Source organism: Pipistrellus kuhlii, unplaced genomic scaffold, assembly GCF_014108245.1.
Source record: "Pipistrellus kuhlii isolate mPipKuh1 unplaced genomic scaffold, mPipKuh1.p scaffold_m20_p_38, whole genome shotgun sequence".
In the NCBI taxonomy this organism is placed as follows: Eukaryota; Metazoa; Chordata; class Mammalia; order Chiroptera; family Vespertilionidae; genus Pipistrellus; species Pipistrellus kuhlii.
Window position 1 is genome coordinate 2,293,550 of NW_023425538.1, and position 24,688 is coordinate 2,318,237.

Sequence of the window (24,688 nt, forward strand, 5' to 3'; positions counted from 1 at the left end):
CCATTCAAACTCCTCACTTCGCTCCCTCACAAGAGGATTTACGAACAGCCCATAGATACCACGCTTAACCATGTGACCTACTTCACTCAATAAAACGTGAGCAGAAGTGTTAAGAGCCTGAGCACTGTTCCCTTCTCCATAGTGCCCAGAAATGTGTCGGATAGAGGCTGCCTCCGCCCCAGAGTGAGAACAAAGTGGAACAGCCGCAACACCAGATACAAAGCCTGATGAATCAAAGCTGATCAAAATAAGAGTCAGTATAGAAGTCTCTGGAGAAGTGGAAAGAAAAAAATTCAATGATATAAATAACCATTATGTACTTCCAACTGTAAAATTCTACCAGCCACCCCTTCCAGGTTGAACTCCAAAGTGTCAGGCAGAGATTGGTTGGGCATCATCAGGTAAACAGAAAAATATCCAAGCTCTGTCTCCAGGCGCTGATGGAGAAGGAGCAGGTCAGGCCTAGAAACAAAATGAGTATGAGGCACTAGAAAGGGCTGTCCTACACCTCCCCCTCTCCCCAGTGAGGGGAAATCAGTGGAGAAGTCTGCCTGAGGCTCCCCACTGTGACCTCATCAGGCCCACAGGTCTGCCAGAGAGAAGGAAGGTAGCAAGCAGCTCAAAAGGGCAACAAGAACTAAACTGAGTCAGAACGGAAAAGCGAGTTGTGGATCTTCCAAGGACTCTCCCTGTATTTTATAGATATGGAAAGGAGAGCTGCAGGCAAAGTGTGGCTGCCTCTACCCAGCATGTGCGATGTTTGCAAAGGGAGCAGAGGGGGGTAGCTACCTCCCGAGCATAGACCGAAGGAGCAGATATGACGTAAATCTCACTGGAGTCTCCATCTTCAGGGCAATTCCAATCTACTGACGGGCTGCCAGAAATAAAAGAAGAAAAAAAAGACTCATGCTCTTTAAATTCTCAGATCTTTTCCTTACCCACCATGGAGGGGAACCCAAAGCCAACTAGAGGAACTGTGAGATGAAAAGGGCTGGAATAGCCCTAACTGGTTTGGCTCAGTGGATAGAGTCTTGGCCTGCAGACTGCCCAGGTTCGATTCGGGTCAAGGGCACAGGTTGGGGGCGTGCAGGAGGCAGCTGATTGATGTTTCTCTCTCAAGGATGTTTCTAACTCTCTATCTCTCTCCTTTCCTCTCTGTAAAAAATCATTATATATATATATATATATATATATATATATATATATATATATATATATATATATATATATATATATATATATATATATATATATTTTAAATGGAGTCGGGAAGGCCCATCAAGGAATCAAACCAACTGCACAATGGAGATGGACGCAAGCAGCCCTTGGTGGCGAAGCCCCTCACCTCGGGTCCTCCCCGGTTCTCTCCTGCGTTCTCAGGTTGTTGAGCGCATCAGGAAGCGCCAAGACCGATGGATCCGGGGTGCCCGGCAGCAAGCGAGGCCCCGGACCTCGGCCAAGGCCACGGCGTCGCACCTGGACCAGCAAGAGCGCAGCGCCGGCCAAACCTGCGGCCACCAGCAGCCCCAAGGCCGGCGGCAGGAGGAGGCGCTGCGGGCCGCCCTGCGGCAGGCTCGGAGGGGCCGCGGGCAAGGCGCCCCCGCGGTCGTCGTCGTCGTCGTCGTCCGCGCCGTCGCCGTCGGAGCGAACCGGAAACTCGCAGCGCGCGCCCATGTAGCCGGGCGCGCAGGCGCAGACCAGGCCGGAGAAGTGGGCGTAGCAGCGGCCGCCGTGGGCGCAGGGCCGCGCGGCGCAGGGGTCGGCGCGCTCGCGGCAGTCGCGGCCGCCGAAGCCGAGCGCGCAGGAGCAGCGCCGCGCGCCGCCGCCCTCCACGCACGTGCCGCCGTTGGCGCAGGCGCGGCCCGCGCAGTCGTCCAGGTCGCGCTCGCAGCGCGGGCCCGCGAAGCCGGCGCGGCAGCGGCAGCGCAGGGCGTGGCCCAGGTCCAGGCAGAGCCCGCCTGTGGAGGAGGCGCGTCAGGGGCCAGTCCCGGGGAGGGTCTCCCCCGCCCGCCCCGGGGGTTTCTCAGCTGGGTCCGCCCGGCCCGCACCGCTTCCCGGGTTTCCCGCTGTATCTCCACCTAACTCCAGGACCAGCCGCTGGGAGTGTGCTTGGAGCTTCTTGCCCTCGGGTGAAATCTGGGATTAGCGTAACTCGGCCTCACGGGTCCGCTGCCTGTGTCTCTTTTTCTATCCGCCTGAACGACGGGTCTGAACCACCTGGCCTTCGCCCAGGCCTTCTCCCTTTTCCCTTCCTTCTTTTCTCCATTCTTTTCGGGTTTCTCCTCCAGAGCTCTACCTTCAGGTCTGCTCAGATGTCCCCTCCTCCAGGAAGCCCTCTAGCAATCTCCCTCCATCCCATTCCTGCACTCCCCATCACTACTCTGGGCTGTAGCTGAGGATGACCCTTCTCTGTCTTCCCCTTTGGGCTGATACCCCCATGAAGGCAGGACCCAGAGCTGTCCTGGTCACTGCTGTGTCCCTAGTATCAGACAGCCCAGAATGAATACTCTGTGTTTTGGTGAGAATTGGTTATAATAAAAATGCACCAAGCTCTTTACATTAATATTAAAACGTTTAGAACACCTAGTTCAAATCAGGTCTATCCATCTTTTTCTGGATAAAAACAGAATCCTCCCCCAGGGCCCATGAAGTTCCATAGGATCTGTCCTGGTCACCTCCTGACCTTATCTCTCTCTGCGTCAACCACACTGGCTTCCCTGAGATCCTCAACACACGGGGCACGTTCCTAACTCAGGGCCTTTACAACTTGCTGTTCCCTCTGCCTGGAACATAATCTTCCCCCAGATCCCACACTGCTCCCTCCCTCACTGACTTCAAGCTAAAATGTCAACCTGCCTCCAGCCCATATATCCTCCCTATCCCCTTTCCGGCTTTATTTTTTCTTATTTTATCACCATCTAACCTCCCACACATTTACTTATTTATCTTGTTTGTTTGTCTGCCCCATCAGCTCTATGAGGGCAGTGGCTTTGGTTTCATTCCCAGTGCCTAGAACAAAGCCTAGCACATTGTCTGTGCTCAGTAAATATTTACGGGAGGACGATTACCTCGCCCACTTGGTAAAAGAACAAACTGAGGCTGGGAAAAGGGGCGCTTCTCCAGGCCCTGGGGCTAAAGGAGGCAAAGGCAGGGCTGTCACCGGGAGTGTCTGAACCAGGCCCCGCTCTTGCACACTGACCTGCAGTGACCTTCACCCTCATCCCTAATGTTCTGGTCTCCCCACCTCACCGTTTTGGCATGGCTGCAGGCTGCACCGGTCAACCCTCTTCTCACAGTTGGAGCCTTGGAAACCAGGTGGGCAGTGGCAGACGTAGGCAGAATCCGGGTCTGTGCCTCCCACACACAAGCCACCATTGAAACAAGGTCCGTCCGCACATGTCACCCCACTCACCTCACACTGCAACCCATAAAACCCACGGGGACAGGCACATTCGAAGGATCCGGGCGTCTCCTGGGCAGGGGCAAAAGGAGGTTAGATTGGGTCTCCTTGGAGCAAAATCCCATCCCCTTCCTTAGTCTTGACCCTGGGGGCTGCTCCTTGTCAGGACTTGCCTCCCAGCATGCAGGGGCCTCGCCTAGAAAGCCCTCCCAAGACCGCCCTTCCCTCTATCTATAATATGTTTCTGGTCTGCCCGTCCACCCACAGGGAAGAGGCACTGAAGGCCCTGAGAGAGCCCATTCCCACCTCGACTCCTTAGCCTGCCAACTGCTGCCTGCCTCGTCCGCCCTCCCCAACTCTGTCTGCAGAGCCAATCCTGAGCTCCTAGCCCTGAGCCACCCTCTTCCATGGATCCTCCTTAGATCTCTCCTTCGAAGGCCCTTCCCCTAATGTGAACCCTGAGTATGTCTCCCTGTTCCATGCTGGCATGTCCAGGGGGGTCCACATTATCCCAGTCACACCAGGCTCACTCCCACAGCCAACCTTTGCTTACCCCAGGCCACTTACCTGGTCTACCCTCTGCAGTCACCTCCCCTCAGCCAAATTGGATTTCAGAAGCCCTAGCCCTAGGCCCATCTCCAGGAAGTCCTCTCTGATACGCCCCCCACCCCAAACCCCCACAGGAAGGACAGTTTGTGGCCCCTCGGGACTCACATTCCCACACTCCACCCTTAGGTGCCACCTATTGGGTCCACTATCCCCAATCCCATTCCCAGCATCCCATCCTAGATGCAGACTGGACAGCTCTAGGAAGCCCTCCCCAACAGCTACCCTGGCCTTCCCCAGGCTGTTGTCTCATGGAGCCCCCGTCAGGGGGTGGTGGGAACTCCCAGGGAAAAATACTGCTTATCAGGAAGAAGCAGGAGGGGTGATACTAACACTGCAGCTGCCCCCGTTGGCACATGGATTGCCATCACAAGGGCCAGGACCAGGCACGAGGCATCCAGCGACAGCAGAGAACGGGCCCCTGGAGCTGAGACAGGTGCTGGTGGAGGCAGGGACTGTGCAGAGGGGCCCCGTCCAGCCCTCCAGGCATTGACATTCATCAGGCTGCTCACAGAAACCGTGCTCTGGGCTGCAGCCGGCCCGGCATGCCGCTACGGGGGACAGAGAGGCAGAGGGAAAAGGAATACTGATGACGGCAGAGTTGTTTCTAAGTGCTTTCTGTGCACCATCTTGTTTCATCCTTTTGACAGACAACCCTCTGGGCTAGATGCCATTGTATCCCCCAGTTAACAGGGAAACTGAGGCCTAGAGAGGTGGAACGACTCGCCCAGCTGGAAAGTAAAGGAGTGAGGAGTAGAACCCAGGCCACTGGGCTCCAGAGGCGGTGCTGATGGATGAAGAATGTGGAGCTCATCCAAGGTCTGAGCCTGGAAAGGGGAGAATGAGGGAAGGGCACCTGGCTTTTTATGGGAGATGGGAAGGTCTTGGATTAGGGCAGGTCTGGGAAGATCTGGATTAGCCTAGGAGTCCTGGGAGCTTTGGTGGGGCTCAAGACATTTGGGGAGCTGTCTGGGGATTCCCAGGATGGAGGTCGGGGATCCCAAGCTTTAGAAGGCAAAGGGGTCTGGCCTGCATTTGCAGGGAGGGAGGGTGAAGGATCCTTTAGGGGGCAAAGCTTCTGGGTGGGGGTAGGGAGGGCCCCAGAATTAGGACAGCTCTGTTGGTCCTCACTTCTGGAAGTGGGTGTGGATTAGGGGAGGAAGGGGAGTACCAGCATGGAAATGGGTATGGGATTTCTGTTTGGGGCAAAAGAATGCTAGGAAGAGGAAAGGGGGCTGGAGTGCCAAGGCAGGGCTGGAGAGTAGTCTAAGGTCCTCAGTTTTTCGGAAGCGGATAAGCTTGATCAGGGAAGGGAGTAAGGTCCATGAGTGAAACCAGAGTGGGGCCTGGGGTACATGGGCAGCAGTCAGTGGCATTCCCCAGTTTCCTGGAGTGGGGTTCTGGGGTATCTGGTGAGGGTTATCCAGTCCTTCGTTCCCTGAAGAATGCTGCAAAAGGGGCCCAGGGGCGGTGAGTGGAGCTAAAGAAGGGCTAAAAGGAGTTGGGGCAGAACTCAGGACTCACGCTGTGCCTTGCACTCGTCCTCCACCGGCGCGCAGGGGCGCAGTCCCGGACTGCACCGCGAGGAGGCGCTGCGCGAGCGGCAGAGGCTCGCACACGCGGCCCCGGTGGCTGGGGGCTCGCAGCGCGCTCGGTAGGAGAAGTGCAGCTCCCAGGCACCGGCGCGCTGCACGTCCCGCGCCCACGGGCCCCCGGCCGCCAGGCGGCGCCGGCCGGCCACGCGCGCCAGCAGACTCCAAGCGGGCCCTGCGGAGGGGAGCGATGCTGAATGCCCGGCCAGATGGCCGCGCACTCAGTCTAGCCATAGAGCCGTAGCGCGCCTGCTCGTACTCTTCCTGGCCTCTCTTAGCAAGGCCCAAGCACCCCTTTCAGCCCTGGAATGGTAGTTACCCCCTTAGCAGCGCAGTGAACCCCCCTACTGCGCCCTGAGACCTTTGATGTCACAATCCCATCTAGTATCCAGTGACAATCACTATGATCACAGCTCTTCCATAGAAGCCAAAATACCCCAATGTTTTGCACCACAATCTGTGTGTGTGTGTGTGTGTGTTGTTTGTTTGTGGTTAATCCTCACGTATTTTTCTTCCCATTGGGTTTGTTGTTGTTTTTAGAAAGAGTGGAAGAGAGAGGGAACATTGATGTGAGAAAAACACATCGATTGGTAGCCTCCTGCATGCACCCTGACCAGGACCCTGGCTGAGGAGGAGCCTGCAACCCGGGCATGTGCCCTTGACCAGAATGGAACCCAGGACCCTTTGGTGTGCAAGTCAACGCTCTGTCCACTGAGCCCAAGCTGTGGCTAGGGTTGCACCACAATCTTTGTATTTTAGTGATGAGACATCTAACACCCTGTGACACTTGCTGTCTCTATATGGCCAAGGGAAAATAACGGGTCTTTTGAAGTGAGGTCATAATATTCCCAAAATGTGCCTTGGGATCTTCCTTTATGAAAATGGTGACAGAGACCCCAATTACTAAAACATAAGTTACCCTATTGCTTGAGGACTTGGAAATACTGGGAGAGGAGCAGTTTCACCTCATCAAAGTTTCACACACCAATATTGTGCCACAGCTTTCTATAACAAAATGATGACAACTCTACCCTTGCCGGTTTGGTTCAGTGGATAGAACATCGGCCTGCAGAATGAAGGATCCTGGGTTCCATTCTGGTCAGGGCACATGCCTGGGTTGTGGGCTTGATCCCCAGTAGAGGACATGCAGGAGGCAGCTGATCAATGATTCTCTCTCATCATCACTGTTGTTTCTATCTCTCTCTCCCTCTCCCTTCCCCTCTGAAATCAATAAAAACATATATGTTTTTAAATGATGACCCACGTGGGCTTTACATGACATCAAATTCCCCGAATTAAGGATAAGATCACCTCATATCCCTCCCTGAAACCTTTGCTCAATATTTTCCCTGATAAAACCGCAGCAGCCATGCTCCCTGAGGCCTCTATGTGGACACAGTGACAGAGCTTTGTGTACAAGAACCAAAAGTATTGTACCCTTGAGTCTCAAAATCAGATGGTGGCCGAGCATTACTGTCACTGAGCTGCTGAATCCTGCTCTGGTGGCTTTAATTCCAAGATAGTAAGTGTTTCTATCTATCACTGTTGGGACCACAGACTCCTACGTCCAGTACCAGGACACTTCGGTACGGACAAGGCAAGAGCCCTGGAGCTGTCAACACCCAGCACCACCCTCAGGAGCTATGATGACGTCAGGGGTCCAGCAATCCTGTGAAAACCCTCTGCCGACAGCCCGTGTCACTCACGTTGGGCCCCAACTCCCACGTTCTAACAGTAGTCCCAAGACTGGAGACACTCACTCACCTCCAACCTGCTCTCCTAACTCTTCTCTCCAGGTTTCAATGATGAGAGAGAAGGTCCCCTGGAAGGGTGAGAGGAAAGGATGAAAAACAGTGGCCAGGGCGAGTACTTGACGAAGGCCAGGGTTTAGGGGTAAGGACCATTCCTGGCACCAGGCAGGCAAGGCACAGCTTCCAGAGGGGCTGGGTCAGGGGAGGAATGGCAGTTTGGGCTTCCTTTATTGAGCATTTAGTAAGTGGTAAGGACTATATTCAAGATAACCTAGTGGAATCCCTCAACAGGGACCCTTGTGCAATACCGTGATGTCCCCATTTCACAGATGAGGAAACTGAGGCTAGAAAAGGAAAGTAATTTGCCCAAAAGAACAAGGCTCTTAGACTTCAAATACAGGTTTGTTCAGCTCTGTGTTTTTGGGGTTGTGGGATGGGAGAAAGGGTTTTGGGGTGAAAGAGCCATAAATACAGGCCCCAACCGGAAGATCTGAGAAAGGATAAAGTGAGAGGAGATTGGGGAGGGGGGGGTCCCCAAAGCAGGGTGTGAGAGGGTCCCTAAGTGCAAGGAAACTTGGAAATAAAGATAAGAATCCCAGTATTTAGAGATCTCCAGGGAACAGAGGCAGACTTCTGTGAATGTATTCTTTCCAGAGGTTGAGTTGGGGGAAGAGGGAGGAGAGGGAAGGGAATTTGGGGTTTCAAGCATGCAGGGCTGGGATCATAACCTAGAGCGCAAATTGGAGTCAGAAAAGGTGGGGTCATTAGTAAGTAGGGTTTATGAGTCTGAGAAAGGTTTCCCGGTGGTAGGTAGACTTACTGGTCGGGAATTTGGAACGAGGGGGCGAGTGGGGCCTTGGAAGTTGGAGGACAGAAAAGGGTGGAGGTTTGGGTAGGGACTCCAGCACGAGGGTGCCCCCGGGGCCGGGTCTCACCGGCCAGGCGTTGCGAAAGGGCAGGCGCATCAGGCCGTCGGGCAGCGGCAGGTCAGGAGCTGGAGGCCAGGACTGCTTGGTGTAGGCGGGTCCGCGCGCGCTCAGCGCCGCGCCCACCGCGCACGGAGGCTCCGCGGCCTCCTCTGGGGTCCCGGGCTTCAGGCAGACTCTGAAGAAGAGGCGGCAGGGGCCCCCGGCACTGCAGGGAGACCTGGGGGCCCCTGGGCCTGATCCGGGCCGGAAAGAGTGGATCTGAAGCTCGAAAACGCCTGCCGGCCGTGCCTGGAGCGTTAAGGGGCATAGGGTGAGGGGACCGCGGGTACCCGGGTGTCCTGTTCGCCCTGCACCCCTTCCCCAAGACCTCCTGTTCTCGCCCCGTCCCATCCACCCCTTTCCACTCCGCTCTGACCTGGGGAAGGAAAAACAGCGCCAGGATCGCTGCCCAGGACAGGAGTTGAGGCATCCACGGGCAGACCATGGCCTTTTGGAGGTCTGAGGAGCCGCAGCTGCGGGCTCCGGAGCCTTATATCTGAGGAGACGGCTCCGCCCCTTCAAGTGCTCCGGGGCTCGAGGGGGCCCTGGGGGAGGAGGTCGAGGGGAAGGGGAGCCTGCTGGAACAACCGTAAGTCTGTCTGGAGGATACGGGCAATGTAGTGAGGGTGTGTGTGTGTGGCTAAGGATGGGTAGGTTTAGGGGGTTTTATACACGACTTTGTGATAGTGTGTCTAGGTGAGGTTATGTGGCTCTACGTGTGTCTCCAATTGTATGTTAAGCCTGTTTGTGAGGCTGTAAATATTTCTAAGATTCAGCGTGTGTGTGCACAGGCACTCGCGCCAGCATCTACCTAAGAAGAGAATGGAGGTGTATGTGACCCCATGATTGTGTGACTGAGAATGAGTGGCTGCTCTCTGCACGTGTAAGAGCATTCATGAGATCCTGGACCACTGGGTGTAGTCGATATGAGCCTGTGGTCTGTGCAGGTGCCTCTAGGCGGCCGTGTGAGGGGGTGGGAGACTGGAGTGTGGGAGGTCCGTGGGTATAGCCTCATGTGGACAGGATGAAGCTCCGGAGTTCTTTGTGGCTGTGTTCTCCCCTCCCCAAGACAAAGCCGTCCTCCCAAACCCACATCATGGATGCAGCAGACGCCAGGGCCAGGAGCCCTGGTCTGAGGGGACTACCAGCTGTATGTAAATGCCACCATCTGCCGGCCCCGCGCCCCTCCCCCTTTGCTACAGCTGGGTTGCCCGTTTGGCCTCCGGAAGGTGTGAGGAGCAAATGGGCAGGAAATTCCATCTTCACATCAAAGGCCTATCCCTCACTCCAGGATGAATTGGGGGGGGGGGGGGTCTGCGAACCCCAGGGCCCTCCAGAAAGGAAAGTTAGGAGCAGGTGTTCCAGCCCACTCACTCTGTGCCAGGTGCTGAGCAAAGCCCTTAGGTGGAGTAAACTTTTCCCCCCAGCACTGCAGAATAAAAATGTTAATACTTAGAGGCTAATAATTATAGTAGAAAATACAGGTGTTTTTTTTTTTTTCTTCTAATATGTAAAGCATAGCCCAACAGAGTCAGGCAGACAATAAGTTCTTAATAATTTTTTAATGAATGAAACAATTCAACCCAAAGAGGTTTTTTAATCCTGAGGACTTCAGTTTTGAGTCGACAGCTATAGTCAAATTGTACAGAACATCCTAGGTTCCTCTGCACAGGTTTTCCTCCCCTTTGTTAGAGTCAACAAACTAGTTCCTGTGGGAGGCCTTCCCTACATTCCAAGGTCAGGCACCTCCTCTGAGTTCCCAGCTTCCTGTAATTCCTCTCCACATGTGTCAAACACAAGGCCCGCGGGCCAAATCCGTCCCACCAGGCCTTGCAATGTGGCCCACACCGCGCTGTCATCACTGCACTCCACTGCGTTTCCATCACAATGACAGTTTATGACTGTTCAGTAAACCATTCGGCCCGCGATTTAGGCTGGATTTTAGATTTTGGCCCCTTCTCTGATTGAGTTCGACACCCCCTACTCTATCCCAATCCTGGCCTCTGGGGTCTTCTTAGCACACACCCTGTCACTCTCCTGCATAGATTCTCCCATGGTTCCCCAGTGCCTTTAAAATACTTCAAGATTGACATCTGAGGCCCTCCTTTCCACATCCCCTCTACTCAAACAGGTTGTGGCCCCAAAGTGTAGTGCCAGGCCTCATGGACCATTTACTGGGAAGCAAACTGGGCCCTGTACCGGGGAGGTGGAGGGAGCTTCCCATCATGAGACATTCAAATGGAATTTGGACAACCGTTAGAACCAGCAGTGAAGGCAAATACCTGCCCTGGATATAATTTGGGAGGGTAACAGATTCCAATCTGATTTCTCCAAATTTTTAGATTGTAAAAATAGCCAGCCTTTACTGAGGTCTGTGCCAGGCATAAGTGTTGGATGTGAATCCTCCCACATCTGTGTGTGAAGTAAAGGGATTTCTAAGCATCTTTTTGGCTATTCAGGACTTTCCTTACGTGCCCACAGAATGTCATGCTGAGGTGACATGTGAGCGGAGATCTAAAGGAGGGGAGTAAGCCATATGGATTGGGGGGGGGGGGTATTCATGGCAAAGAGACTAGCAAGTGCAAAGACCTGAGGTGGCCATGCCTGACACACTCAAGATATCTCCACGGCTTTCCTCATTTTGGCCTCAGCTCAAATACACCATCCCAAGTCCTTCCCTAACTGTTCTATCCCATGTACAAAAGCACCCCAAGACCCCAAAACCCCAAAACATTCCTTCTCACCATATTTTTTTTAAGAGTCATTTAATTTTTAGAGATGGAGAGGGAGGAACATTGATTGGCTGCCTCCTACATGCCCCCTATCAGAGACTGAGCCTGCAACCCAGGTATGTGCTCTGACGGGGAATTGAACCGGCAACCCTTCGGTGTATGAGATGACACCCAACCAACTGAGCCACACCAGCCAGGGCTGTTTTTCTTAATCCATTTATTACTCCAAGAAACATCTAACCATTGTCTGTCTTCTCCATGAGATTATTAGTCCCACCAAGTCAGAATTTTTAAAATTTGTTCACTGATGCACTCTAGCTCCTGGAACCCTAACGCTGGCAGTTGGTGCTTAGGAAACATTAAATGAATGACGGAGGCATTATTAACCTCTTATGAGGAAAGTGAAAAGCCTGAGACCTTGTCCAAGACCATAGGCTTGCGGATGGTATGACATGGGAATTCAGACCGTGTTGGGGTTATGCCTTAACACTGTCCAATCCTGCCCTTCAGGTGATGCCATGATACAGCCCTAGAGCACTTAGGGAAAACATCCTAGGCCAGTGGTTGGCAAACCGAGGCTCTCGAGCCACATGCAGCTCTTTGGTCCCTTGAGTGTGGTTCTTCCACAAAACACCACCTGAAGCATGCGCCAGCCAGTGCCAGAGCCTAATCCCCAGGGCTACCGGACCACTAGGGGATAGGGGCCAACTGGCAAACACACTTCCTTCTTTCCTGCCATGTGGGCAGACAGAACTCACATTTCAAAAGGCTCCTCAGGTTCTGTGGGACCGCGTCACCCATGTGGTGGGCGAGCACACTTGAAGTGGCTCTTCCTCCATCCTCCACTCACTCTCCAGATCACATTGCCTGAACACATAAACCTGTCTCCACCTTTGCTTTTGGTTAAGACAGTCTCCAATTCTCAATATGTGCAAAAAAACCCCAAACAATCCTGCTGAGATCCTAGGGAGTTCTAGGGATATCAAGAAACCATTCCCTACCATTATAGACAGTGACGTAGGGCTGGGAGATGCGTATCTTAATTCTCTGTAGACATCTGTGTACTTCTTTAAAAATCTTGAGTTTGGAAGTTCAACCTGGCCCACACAGTTTCAAATACATTTCAATTACTATTAACACCACCAGAGGTCTTTTAAAATATTTAAGTGGTACTAGCATTAAATGCCAGCTGGAGAGGCTGCCAAACTCCTACAGGTTATTTTTTTCTTTTTCTTTTTTAATATATTTTTATTGATTTTGTACAGACAGGAAGGGAGAGAGATAGCTGGAAACATGGATGAGAGAGAGTCATCGATCAGTTGCCTCTTGCACACCCCCTACCGGGGATATGCCCGCAACCAAGGTACATGCCCTTGACTGGAATCGAACCCGGGATCTCTCAGTCCCCAAGACGACGCTCTATCCATTGAGCCAAACCGGTTTTGGCTATTTTTTTCTTTTTTAAAAAAATATATTTTATTGATTTTTTACAGAGGGAGAGAGGAATAGAGAGAAACATCAATGAGAATCACCCATTAGCTGCCTCATGCACACCCTCTACTGGGGATGTGACCCCAAACAAGGTACATGCCCTTGACTAGAATTGAACCTGGACCTTTCAGACATCAGGCAGATGCTCTATCCACTGAGCCAAACCGGTTTTGACACTACAGGTTATTTCAATCTGTGAGTATCCAGTATGGCCTGGTGACAAGCCCCATGTGAGTTCAGTTTGAATAGGAATTGTACCATTTAGCTCACATAACCACTTTAGTAAGATAGGTACTATCATCACCTCCACTTCCCAGATGAGGAAACAGAGGCAGAAAGGTACCTTGCTCAAAATTCACAGCTGCTACTTGAGAGCTTACATAGAGTATCTAATTTAGCCCTCAAACCTACTGTGGAGTACCATTATTATTTTATAAATGTGGAAACTGAGGCACTGAGAGTGAAATAACTTGCTCAACATCACACAGGAAGTGGTAGAGCTGGGATTTGAACAGTCAGAATATAAATATTATTTATATTCTTAAATAATAAATGCTGTCTGATTCAGGGCCCAGGAGGCACATGAAGCTATCGATATTTCAATTTAAAGTAATACAAAATTAGAAATTCCATTCCTGTTACCCTAGTCACATTGCAAGTACTCAATAGCCCATGGCCACTGGGCAGTGCAGATACAGAACAGTATAAACATTGTAGAAAGTTCCGCTGAGAGTGCTGATAGACAGTCTGCCTGCTTTAGTTAGAAGCCAACATTTAAATAGATTTATTATTAATATAAAAATCCCAATTTCTGGCTTCCATTAACAATCAGAAGATCAGCCTGAACAGCCTGGCTCAGTGGTTGGGTGTTGATCTATGAACCAGGAGATCATGATTCAATTCCCAGTCAGGGCACATGCCCGGGTTGCAGGCTTAATCCATAGTGTGGGGTGTGTAGGAGGCAGCTGATCAATGATTCTCTCATCATTGATGTTTCTATCTTTCTCTCTCCCTCTTTCTTCTTCTCTAAAATCAATAAAAATATATTTTTAATAAATCAGATCACGCAACTCTATCCCCACCTTTCCAGGGGGCCATAGCTGGCAGAGCTGAGCAGCAGCTGCCCTCTTGGGATCGGGCGATGTCCACCAGAGTCCACTGAGCTCACGCTTCACGTATTACACAGCAGCCTAAGCAGCTCCCTGTGTACTCCCCGAGGGAAGTCCTCTCTCTCTTTTCCAGATGGGGAATCTGCAGCCAAAAAGGAGCTGCACTTTTTGCAGATTACACAGGACACAGAAGACTCAACCAGAGTAGGGACCCAGGTTTTCAGATCACCAGGCCTGGGTTAAAAACCAGCCCTGATCCACCAAAGCACCCACTCTGTGCTCAGCAGCTAATCAGTCACTCAGACCTCACCCCAATGCCCAAATCTGGAGACTCTCTGGACACAGGAGTATGGCGTCTCGGATGGACTTTATTGGACATGTGGCTGCCCAAGCCGTGGTCTGGGAGCACTGCGGCCTGGGGTCCAGGACCGAGGCACTACGTTTGAGGAGGCCCGGGTCAGGGCTGTTTGGAGCGAGGCCACAGGCGGCTGGTAAGAGAGCTGAAGAAGAGTGTCTGCTTGTTGGATCTGGAGAGCTCGGCCAGGCGCTGCTGCTCTTCCTGGGGAAGGCAAAGAGGAGGGAGAAGGTCAGCAGGGTGAGTAGAGCCTCCTCCTAGAATCCCAGATCCCCAGTCTCAGCCCATAGCTACCTTTCTTAAACCTCTTCCCAGCCCAGACCCCTTCCCCCAAACCCCCAAAACAGCCCAGACCCCAGAAACTGAGACCAGACCCTGGCATGAGCCAGCTGTTGAGTTATAGAAGCCCAGATTCAAATCCCAGTACCCTCATGATCACCTTCCCCAGCTCCCTGGGGGCCCCTCTCCTGAACCCGGAACCTATTTACCCCTGCATGGATGCTGGCGAGACTCAAAACCCTTTACCAGACTGCACTGTTCCGTTCCCTGGTCTCCCATTGCCCAGCCTGGAGCCCCAGGACTTCTGTGTGGATGGTGGGGGATCCCAGGCTCAAATCTCCCAGGAATTCTGGCCCTACTCCAAGGACCCAACACAGAATCTAATCAACCTCAGTCAAGATTCCAGGGAATCTCTTTCCCAGACTCAATCTATACTTTTTTAAAATACATACTTTTGATTTCAGAGAGGAAGGGAGGAGATAGCATCAGTGATGAGAGAAAATCATTGATCGTCGGCTGCCTCTTGTACAGCCCTTATTGGGGATCGAGCCTGCAACCCGTTCACATGCCTTAGACAGGGATTGAACTTGGGACCCTTCAGTCTACAGGTCGACATATCCTCTGAACGAGACTGGCTAGGACAATCCATTCTTAGTCCTACTTTCAAGTCACCAAGATCATGGTAGACCACCAGAACTCACTCCTTAGACCTTGGGGCAAATGTTCATGGATCCCTCTTTCCAGACCTGATCCAACCCATGGTCCACAAAACACTGGGGCCCCCAGACCAGCTCAAGGCCACCAAGGACAACTCCTCTCCAGATCTATCTCAAATGCGTGGTGTTTTCTGCCCCCTTTTCTCAGAGCACGTGCAGAATCAATTTTCCCGTCATTACAAGAGCCCTACAGGACAGGTGGTGTGGACGAGAAGGTATCTATCTGCTCAAGGTCACAAAGCCCAGAGCAGAGCCAGGCTGCTCCAGGACTCCACGGTCAGGACCCTGGAGAACTGCTGCGATGTCCTTCACCTGGGCTGGGATCAGAGCACCCACCTGCTCCAGCCGGCTTTGGCGCTGTTTGAAAGCCTCCAGCGGGTCATCCTCCAAGGCATAGTGCTCCAGCACAGTCCGGACATCCTCCACACCATTCAATGCAATAGCTGGGGACACAGCAGGCAGGAGTCAGCCAGGTTGAAGGCCAGAGGCAGGCAGGCCCACAAGAATAAAGGTCAAATACTAGGGGATCAGTGCTACCTGGAACACTTTTCAACAATTTAAAAGGGCTCCTCTAAACATTCCCGAGGAACACCCCAAACATGCTAAGCTTCTAAAGATTGCAAGATGTTTGTGGACCTTCCACATCTCAAGAACCCAGTTTACATGAAAAACAAGCCAAAATCAAGTGACTGAAATTCCTCTTAAAGGTCAAAGGCTCTAGGGTCAGAAGTCAGGTCAGGGGTCAGTCTCACTCTTCAGGAAGACAGACAGGTCCAACAAGACCCGGTCATCAGAGTTGCCATCCCAGGGCCGCAGTGCGACACCATTGTAGGGCTGTAGGCGGAAGGCTTCCTTTTTGCAGTCCACAACCACTACACGGGCTGGGTCCCGATTCAGGCAGGAAATGTCCTAGAAGTCGGGAATAAGTTAGGTTAAAGCCTATGCTCTTTCCCTTCCCACAAAGAACTCTCAAAGGGAGAGACAGACACACACACACCATTGCACACCAGGTGCCTCCCAAAGACCAAGCTGGGATGATGGCATCAAATTCCCCAGGGAGCTAGTCACACAGATTCCTGGACCCAGGGCCTGGTACACAGGTTGACTTGAAGGTTCCCTGAGGAGGAGGCCAAGCATTTGTGTGTTCAACCACTGCCCCAAGTGACTGGGACAAGTTGAAAGTTTGTGAACCTCTCACCCAGACAAAAAAGTGCAGACTGCCCTAGCCGGTTTGGCTCAGTGGATAGAGCATAAGCCTGAGGACTGAAGAGTCCCGGTTTAATTCTGGTCAAGGGCATGCTCCATCCCATCAATGTGTCTCTCTCCCATCAATGTTTCTCTGTGTCTCTCCCCATTCCTCCCACTCTCTAAAAATCAATTAGGTGAGGATTAACAACAACAACAAAAAAGAAACACAGACAGATCTATAGCCACACTGGGACTCACTCAAAGACAGGTACAGACACAGACCCTTCAAACCCTCAATCACAGTTCATATCCTTTTGAACCTTGAAGAACTACGTAGATGCACCAACATACAGTGAGAAAGCCAACAGACCCCTAAACATATGGGAACTTGGACCTAGACTAAGGTGACCAGACACCCTGATTTTCAACAATTTGAGTCTTTCCAAAAATTGGGACTTTTTTGAAACGCCTTGGGACGCAGGACAAATTGTTGAAAATCGGACTGTCCCGCCAAGAGCGGGACATCTGGTCACCTTAGTCTAGACTCACAGAGACCCATTCACAGACCAATGAACTCCTGTTTCCATGGGTACGTTGCTGGTGATAGCAACAGACCTCAGGTCAAACAAACCCCAGCAGGGTCTCAGATAAGATACCATAAATTACAGTCCCAGAGACACTCAGTTCCAGACACAGAAATAAAAATAGCCTCCTTTTCCCTACCCCTTGCCCCTCTTTAGAAAGACCCCATTTCCCCCCACTTTCATTGCCAGATTCTGCGGGAAAAGGGCCCACGGGCCCAGTCCAGACTGGGGACAGGATCAGACCTGGGGCAGACCCAGAAGCAGGATTGACACTAGGGTCAGAGATGGGTCCTCTTTCCCTCATGAAGTGCCAACCCTCAACCCCCAATCTCAGAGATCCATCCATGGCCCCAACATGGCACCTTAACATGGTGCCCGTCCATGTATCGTGTAGCATCCCGGAAGAGGCGGTAGGAGATGAAGCCGTGGGGGTCCACACTGTCGATGAGTGGAAATGCAGTCTGGAGTACAATGGAGGAAGAACAAAGTCAGCTGGCCCTGCAGCTCTCTACCTCCCCCACGTAGATCCGCCCTCCCTTCTCCAGGGCCTCACCATGCCAGTCTCTGATGTGAAGATGACGATTTCATACAAAGGGGCAAGCTGCTGGAATAAGGTCTCTATGCCTGGACGCTTCTTAAACCTCCAGCCAGTGGCCAGCTGGGGAGAGTGAGAAGAGTAAAGCACTGAGACCCAGAGGTCCCAGAGTCCCCCAAAAACCAAGACCCAGCCTGAGGGATTCCCAGAACCAGCCTGCTCTTCCCGTCTTTGGGGCGCTTGAGGGGTTCATGGTGGGAAGCATCACACCATGGAAAGAGGCAATGAGAGTGCCACCTCCTCCCCAAGATCACAGTGGAGCCTGGGCTAAATCCCAGACTGGCTCCAGGCTACGCTCCTAACCACATCATCATGATCTGCCACCCAGGTCTACCCAGTGTCCCCAACTCGCTGCCTTCCCCAGGACACACCGACCACTCAGGGTGCAAGAGGACGCCAGTGAGCTCCAAGACCAGCGTGTAGGGCGGCTGATAGTACGGCTCTCGCAGAGGGTCTGGGAGAAGGCAGGGGCTAGTGGGCTCAATGATCATCTGTGGGACAGGGACAGAATGGAGACATTCAGACAAGGAGCAGGGGGCTGGGGAATGCAGGGATAGGGACTGAGCCCAGGGCTCTTCTCACCTGTCTATAATCTTTGAAATATTTGTATGTCCGGCGTAACTGCTGTACCAGAATTGGATCTAGAACACCAGGGCACAAAGGGATTCCATGATAAGCCACTGTTCAACCTCTGGATAAACCATGGCTTTACTTATGTACCAGATAAGTAAAATGGTTTTGAACCAGCTCATTTCTAAGTCTAAAGGTAGAAGGCAATGACATAACAACCAGACAGGAAGAAATATATTTATTCACCTGTCCAATTTTAACTCAAAATACTTCATCCACACACCACTCCAGGTATAAAATAGAATGTTTATATATCTGCCCACTTGAAGCCCACCTATAACTCTGCTGACATGATGCCACTATATTTAGTTCATTTGGAAACACTAGGTTTCCAGATCTGCCTACTTTAAGCCATTATGATGAGTCCAGTTAAAAAATGATGGATAGTGCGGCCGGTGAGGCCCAGTGGTTGAGCACTGACCCATGACAGGAGGTCACAGTTCGATTCCCAGTTGGGGCACATGCACACGGGTTGCAGACTTAATCCCCAACGTAGGGCATGCAGGAGGCAGCCAATCGATGATTCTCTCTCATCTTTGGTGTTTCCTGGTTTAAGTGAATTTACTGAATCAAATTAAAAATATAAACTACATAACTGCCTACTTCAACATAGTATTTTTTGTTTTAAAAACCAAAACATTGGAACCAATTAAGTTAGTATATACCAATTTTATTTTATTTATTTTTAAATATATTTTATTGATTTTTTACAGAGAGGAAGGGAGAGGGATAGTTAGAAACATCAATGAGAGAGAAACATCAATCAGCTGCCTCCTGCACACCCTCCACTGGGGATGTGCCCTCAACCGAGGTACGTGCCCTTTGACTGGAACTGAACCCGGGACCCTTCAGTCCGCAGGCTGACGCTCTATCCACTGAGCCAAACCAGTTTCGGCCCAATTTTACTTTTTAAAATATATTATTATTGACTTCAGAGAGGGAGGGAGGGAGAGAAAGAGGGAGGGAAAGAAGAAGGGGGGGAGGGAGAGGGAGAGAGATAAACAGAGAGAATCACTGAGCGGCTTCCTCCTGCATGGCCCACTCTGGGGGTAGAGCCCGCAACCCGGGCACGTGCCCTAACTAGGAATTGAGCCTTGTCATAGGCTGACACTCAACCACTGAGCAACACTGACCAGGGGGAACCACATATTTTAAATCTGCTTGTTTACCTAACCAGTAAAAATCAGTATACTGACTTGTTTAAACCAGTATGATTCTGTTTCTACCCAGTTAAGACATCATATTTACCCACCTGCTCAGTTTAAAATAAACAATGTATCAACATCCCATTGTGCAAACTTCTAAACACTAACAGTAGCTTTCTGCACCTACCAACTTTATTTTTCTCCTAGGAAGGGCCAGGTGTGACAAAACTGACAACTGCCCTAGCCAGTATGGCTCAGTGGATACAGCATCCGCCTGTGGACTATACCACCCAGATTTGATTCCTGGTCAGGGCACATGTCTAGGTTGTGGGCTAGATCCCCAGTAGGGGGCGTGCAGGAGGCAGCCAATCCATCATTCTCCCACATCATTTCTCACATTCAACATACTGTGTTGAAGTAGGCAGTTATGTAAGTTTGTACTTTTAATTTGATTCAGTAAATTCACTTAAACCAGGAAACACCAACGATGAGAGAGAATCGTCGATTGGCTGCCTCCTGCATGCTCTACACTGGGATCAAGCCTATAACCCAGGCATATGCCCCATGATGCTTCTATCTCTCCCTCTCCCTTCCTCTCTGAAATAAATTGAAAAATAAATTATATATATATATATATATATATATATAGAAAAGAAACAGGAAAACAAAAAATAAACCATGAAAATTATATATTCTTTTAAAAACAAACAAACCTGACAACTATTTTCTACTGTCCAATCTGTCAGAAACTCCCCTCCAAAAGCTAACTAAAAGGGGGAGGGAGGAAGGAGGCAGTTTTGGAAATGAGGAGCTTGATGGGGCAGAGGCTTGGGGTGGGGAGAAGAGGCTGTTAAAAGGGGAGGAACTTAGGGGCTGCATATGCTCAGATCTAAGGCACAGGAAGCCATGTTTGTCTGGCAATAGACAGCACCTTCTCCCAATGCACTCCCACCCCAGACTCCCCTCCCCCCATCTGTCCCTGACCATCTGCTCCAGGGCTGAGGGGCCAGAGAAAGGGACTGGGGCTTTGTAATGCCCTTCCCCCAAAAGTCATCTAGCTACTGACTGCCTTATCTCCAGGAGGAGGAGGAGGGGCACCATATGGGCAGAGCAACATCCCTACAAATGGCAGAGTAGGGAGGGTCAGGGGACCAGATTTTATGCTTGTTTACTCACCATTGTCGAATTCATCGGGAATCTATGCGGAAGAGAGAAAAACAGAGGGTTTGAGATAGCAGAGGCAAAACCCCATCACACCCAGAAAAGGAATCATCTCCAGGGCCCTGGAAGTAGGCAAAGGTGCCAGGGAGGGAGAGACTCACTCCAGACCAGAAATGAGCCTGAATTAACCAAAGGAGGGGAAGGGTGTGTGTGGCATCCACAGGATGAGACCCCTAGCAAGGCCTTTGGGTGTCTTTCCCCCTTACCTTGGCACCAGTTTCATCCACAGAGTTGTTTCCTGCAAGGAAGACAGAGATGAACCAGAGGAACTGGGACCCCATCTCTTGGGCCATGAGGGAGAAAAAAAGTAGAGGCCCTGGATTCTTGGGTGTAAGGGAAGAAGGCTTGAAACATGGTCTCCTAAAACTGAGTGGAGGGGGCTTATAGTCAGGAAGCCCGGGTCTCTAAGGAACGAGGGAATGGGGCCAGATCTCCTGGGTCTCTGAGTGATAAAGGGACTAGTGAGGGGTGGAGTTTTGGGTACAGAGGAAAAAGGCAATTTAGGAGGCTGATCCAGGCCTATCCTTCCCCATTTTCTCCTCTTCCAACTTATTCCCTGTAGACTAATACAAAACCAACTAGATACAGTGGAACCTTGAGCACAGGGAATAGATGAGAGAAGAAAGGAGATTTCCCACTTTCCAAGGTAGATGTTCTAGTTCAGCGCTGGCCAACGTTTCGGACCTCACGGACCACCAGTGGTCCTCGGACCACCGGTTGGCAACTGTTGTTCTAGTTGACTGTCTTATTGTAGGAGGAGCCATGGAATGATGATGGATAAAGAGGGGAAGCATCTGCAGGAGGATAAAGAGCCAACAGAACAAAACTACAGGACAGGAATATGTCCCTCACCGAAGATATAGACGACACTCACGGTTCCACCAGCCCCAAGCAGCCCAGCAAGCCAGAGTGCGACTTTTTTGGCATAGCTGGGACCCTCTGTGCCCTGCTGCTGCTGCTGCTGCTGTGACCCCTGTGCCTGGGCCTGGGCCTTAGTGCTTGGGCGGCTCCCGATCTCCTTGGCCTACAATTGAGAAAGCGTTGGTTAGCCAAATGAGAAGAGAGATGGTCAGGATGGTTCCAACACCCTGGTCCAATAAGAATCAAGGTCCGGCCAGGACCGGTTTGGCTCAGTGGATAGAGCGTCAGCCTGCGGACTGAAGGGTCCCAGGTTCGATTCCGGTCTAGGGCATGTACCTTGGTTGCAGACACATCCCCAGTAGGGGGTGTGCAAGAGGCAGCTGATCGATGATTCTCTCTCATCGATGTTTCTGACTCTCTATTCCTCTCTCTTCCTCTCTGTGAAAAATCAATAAAATATATTTAAAAAAAAAAAAAAAAAAAAAGAATCAAGGTCCGGAGCCAGGAAGCAGACACCCACATAGCCCCTGGGATTATGTCCCTGGAGGGGCAGCCAGCAGTTTGACTGGGTGTCTCAGAGGGGTCAAGAAATACTGTCTGAGGCCGGGACCGGTTTGGCTCAGTGGACAAAGCGTCGGCCTGCGGACTGAAAGGTCCTGGGTTCGATTCCGGGCAAGGGCATGTACCTTCGTTGTGGGCACATCCCCAGTAGGGGGTGTGCAAGAGGCAGCTGATCTATGATTCTCTCATCGATGTTTCCTAAATCTCTATCCCTCCGTCTTCCTCTCTGTGAAAAATCAATAAAATATATTAAAAAAAAAAAAAAAAAGAAAAGAAAAGAAAAGAAAGAAATACTGTCTGAGACATTCAAGAGTTGATAGGCCTGGAACCCAGAATACTGCAGGCAAAGGACTGGAGAACCTGGAGCCCAGAAAAGCAGGGCGGGGAAATGAGATCAGGAGCCTGGCTGAACATTGGAACGGAGGAGCAGAGCAATGGAGGGCGCACAGAGGACAGAACAGGGAGTTAAGGCATCCTGATGTCCGGAGCCCAGGTTATAGAGCGGAAGAGACTGCGAGCCGGGACGGGGAGCTGGGGTGTGGGGCTGCTATCGCTCTTCTAGGGATTGGGGAATAGGGCACGGAAGTGATGGAGCTGAAGGTCAGAAAGGCTGGTTCTCAGTCAACATGGAGGCAGGTCGAATCAAAAGCCCTAACAACATCTACTTCACCACCTTCACTACCGCGGGGAAAACACCCCCAGGGTCAGGCAGCGATTCCAGCGTCCCGAGTCCCTTCCCCTCAAGTTGTTCCCTGAGCGGCCATCGAGTTGAGGAACAGGTGACCCTCCTCCCCCGGCACCCACGTGGTGTCCAAAGAAAGTGGAGTCCAAAGAATGTCCTGGAGCCCCTAGCACCCACCCCACCGCTGGGGAGCAAGTGTCGGTCACCCCGGGAGGCTGGGACAAGTCGAAACGCGGGCGGCGTTCCATTCAGCACCCTGAGGTGCTGCGTCCCAGAACCCTGGAGCGGCGACCCGCCTGGAAATCCAGGAAGGGGCCTTTGCAGCCGGAGCCCACCACCGTCCCGCTCACCTGGCCCGAGGCCCGCGGGGGCAGCGTCACCAGCCTCGCGCACAAGCCCCGCGCGCCGAGCGAGAGCCCGCTCCGCCAGCGCAGGGCCCGCGCCGCCGAGGCCGCCATCTTGCGCTGACGTCACATGGGCCCCGCCCACTCGCCCCTCTTCCCTCCTGTCCCGGGCGGGGCTCTGGCCAATGGGGACGCAGGGGCGGGCCGCGTGGACGGCAGCCCGAGAGAGACAAAGGGCTTCGGGCGTCCAGCTGCGGCCCTGCACACCTGAAGCGGCCCTTCCGCCTGCCCCCGCGCGCCTAACAGGATTGGGAGCCCGCCTACTCCAGCGCCCCCGCTACAGTACCTGCCCAGAGGTAAAGCTGAGCCCACACTGAAACCCTCAGGCTGCCAGCCCTCACAAGCTCGCTGCCTCACACGGAGGCCATCTGTCTGCGCTCCTGTTCTCAGACCCCTTGCTGCCCTTCCTCCCAGGTGGGCAAGCCAACCATTTCATGGGAGCCTGCAGCTAAAGGAACAGCGGCCGCGACGGGAGGTGTCGGGAGTGTGGGAAATCAATTAGCGGTCATAGGTAGCCACAATAGATCTCCTTCAAATTAGTTTGAGAGGGGAAAGTCTGATAGTATTTATGTGAACTTTAAAAACATGTAAAGCATGTTTTTAAACAGCAAGTGGGTCTAAAAATTACCCCACTTATAACCATATAACATTTAGGGGAAAGTACTATGGTGGTAAAAGTACCAAGTCAAAAGACAAATGGGCCCTGGCCGATGTGGTGCAATGGTTAGAGCATCAGACTGCACACAGAAGGGTGGCGGGTTCCATTCCTGGTAAAGCGCACAAGCCCAGGTACCTGGGCTGGCTCCTTGTCCACCCCACAGGGCCTGGAGCCTGATGGAGGCAACCAATCCATGTCTTTCACAATCATGTTTCTCCTTCTGCCCCCCCCCCCCCCCCACCACACACACACACTGAAAAGCAATGGAAAAATATTCTCAGGTGAGGATTAACAAAACAAAAGACAAATGCAATTAAGGGTTGTGGATACCTATGGGGGGATGGACTGCGGGTGCTGTTAAAGTGGGTGCTAGGGTGCTATTTGGTACATATTGTTTCCTAAACTGGGTGGTGGGAACACAGGTGTTCCTGGTATATCTTTTTGAAATATTTTATAATACACTAGAAGCCCTGTGCATTAAATTCATGCGGGGGATGGGGGGAGGGGCTGTTCCTCAGCCCAGCCTGCACCCTCACCAATTTGGGACATCCCTCTTCAATCCAAGACTGCTGGCTCCCAACCGCTCCCCTGCCTGCATTCTTGATTGCCCCTAACCGCTTCTCCCTGCCAGCCCGATCACCCCCTAATGACTCCCCCAACTAGTCTGATCAACACCTAAATGCCCCCTTGCCGCCCGATTGCCCCTAACTGCCCTCCCTTGCTGGCCTGGTCACCCCTAACAACCTTCCCCTGCCAGCCTTGTCACTTAACTGCCCTCCCCTGCCAGCCTTGTCACACTTAACTGCCCTCCCCTGCAGGCCTGGTCACCCCCAACTGCCCTCCCCTGCTGGCCCTTTCACCCCTAACTTCCCTCCCTTGCCAGCCTAGTCACCCCTAACTGCCTTCCCCTGCAGGTCTGGTCCTCCCCAACTGTTCTCCCCTGCAGGTCTGGTCGCCCCCAACTGCCCTCACCTGCAGGCCTGGTCCTCCCACAACTGCCCTCCCCTGCTGGCCTGGCCCCCCCACACACACCCCTCCCCCTATACTAGGGGTGTCGAACTCAATCAGAGAAGGGGCCAAAATCTAAAATCCAGCCTAAATCGCGGGCCGAATGGTTTACTGAACAGTCATAAACTGTCATTGTGATGGAAACGCAGCCG

The 24,688-nt window shown here is 52.1% G+C and overlaps 2 protein-coding genes across 3 annotated transcripts; both read right to left on the reverse strand.

The window, feature by feature from the left end:
- Nucleotides 1-238: 238 nt before the first annotated feature.
- Nucleotides 239-9,292, reverse strand: DLL3 (delta like canonical Notch ligand 3). Its single transcript, XM_036407973.2, has 9 exons — nucleotides 8,694-9,292; nucleotides 8,285-8,566; nucleotides 7,363-7,420; nucleotides 5,531-5,773; nucleotides 4,340-4,557; nucleotides 3,250-3,472; nucleotides 1,346-1,958; nucleotides 790-874; nucleotides 239-462 (listed from the first exon to the last, which is right to left on the reverse strand). The coding sequence occupies exons 1-9, from the start codon at nucleotides 8,760-8,762 to the stop codon at nucleotides 457-459; spliced, it is 1,797 nt and encodes a 598-aa protein (XP_036263866.1). The 5' UTR covers nucleotides 8,763-9,292; the 3' UTR covers nucleotides 239-456.
- Nucleotides 9,293-13,997: 4,705 nt separating this feature from the next.
- On the reverse strand, nucleotides 13,998-22,972 carry TIMM50 (translocase of inner mitochondrial membrane 50). Of its 2 annotated transcripts, none has more exons than XM_036407976.2 (11): nucleotides 22,817-22,972; nucleotides 21,237-21,386; nucleotides 20,569-20,728; nucleotides 20,318-20,339; nucleotides 17,949-18,007; nucleotides 17,738-17,857; nucleotides 17,325-17,429; nucleotides 17,134-17,232; nucleotides 15,752-15,908; nucleotides 15,336-15,442; nucleotides 13,998-14,208 (listed from the first exon to the last, which is right to left on the reverse strand). In XM_036407976.2, exons 2-11 carry the CDS (start codon nucleotides 21,287-21,289, stop codon nucleotides 14,107-14,109), a joined length of 984 nt encoding a protein of 327 aa, XP_036263869.1. In that variant the 5' UTR covers nucleotides 21,290-21,386; nucleotides 22,817-22,972; the 3' UTR covers nucleotides 13,998-14,106. The 2 variants fall into 2 exon arrangements, with proteins under 2 accessions (XP_036263869.1, XP_036263868.1); XM_036407975.2 differs by having other exon boundaries at nucleotides 20,569-20,600; nucleotides 21,215-21,386.
- Between the last annotated feature and the right edge of the window lie 1,716 nt (nucleotides 22,973-24,688).

Bases quoted from the DNA above. Each gene is read 5' to 3' on its own strand.
- TIMM50 (XM_036407975.2), bottom strand. From the start codon at position 22,924: ATGGCGGCCTCGGCGGCGCGGGCCCTGCGCTGGCGGAGCGGGCTCTCG. The intron at 21,387-22,816 runs GTGAGCGGGACG...TCTCAATTGTAG, and splicing joins CCCCGCGGGCCTCGGGCCAG to GCCAAGGAGATCGGGAGCCG. The intron at 18,008-20,317 runs GTGAGTAAACAA...CTGGTGTTCTAG, and splicing joins TCCCGATGAATTCGACAATG to ATCCAATTCTGGTACAGCAG.
- DLL3 (XM_036407973.2), bottom strand. From the start codon at position 8,762: ATGGTCTGCCCGTGGATGCCTCAACTCCTGTCCTGGGCAGCGATCCTG. The intron at 5,774-7,362 runs GTGAGTGAGTGT...TCCCCTCCGCAG, and splicing joins GTTAGGAGAGCAGGTTGGAG to GGCCCGCTTGGAGTCTGCTG. The intron at 875-1,345 runs GTGAGGGGCTTC...TATTTCTGGCAG, and splicing joins AGAACCGGGGAGGACCCGAG to CCCGTCAGTAGATTGGAATT.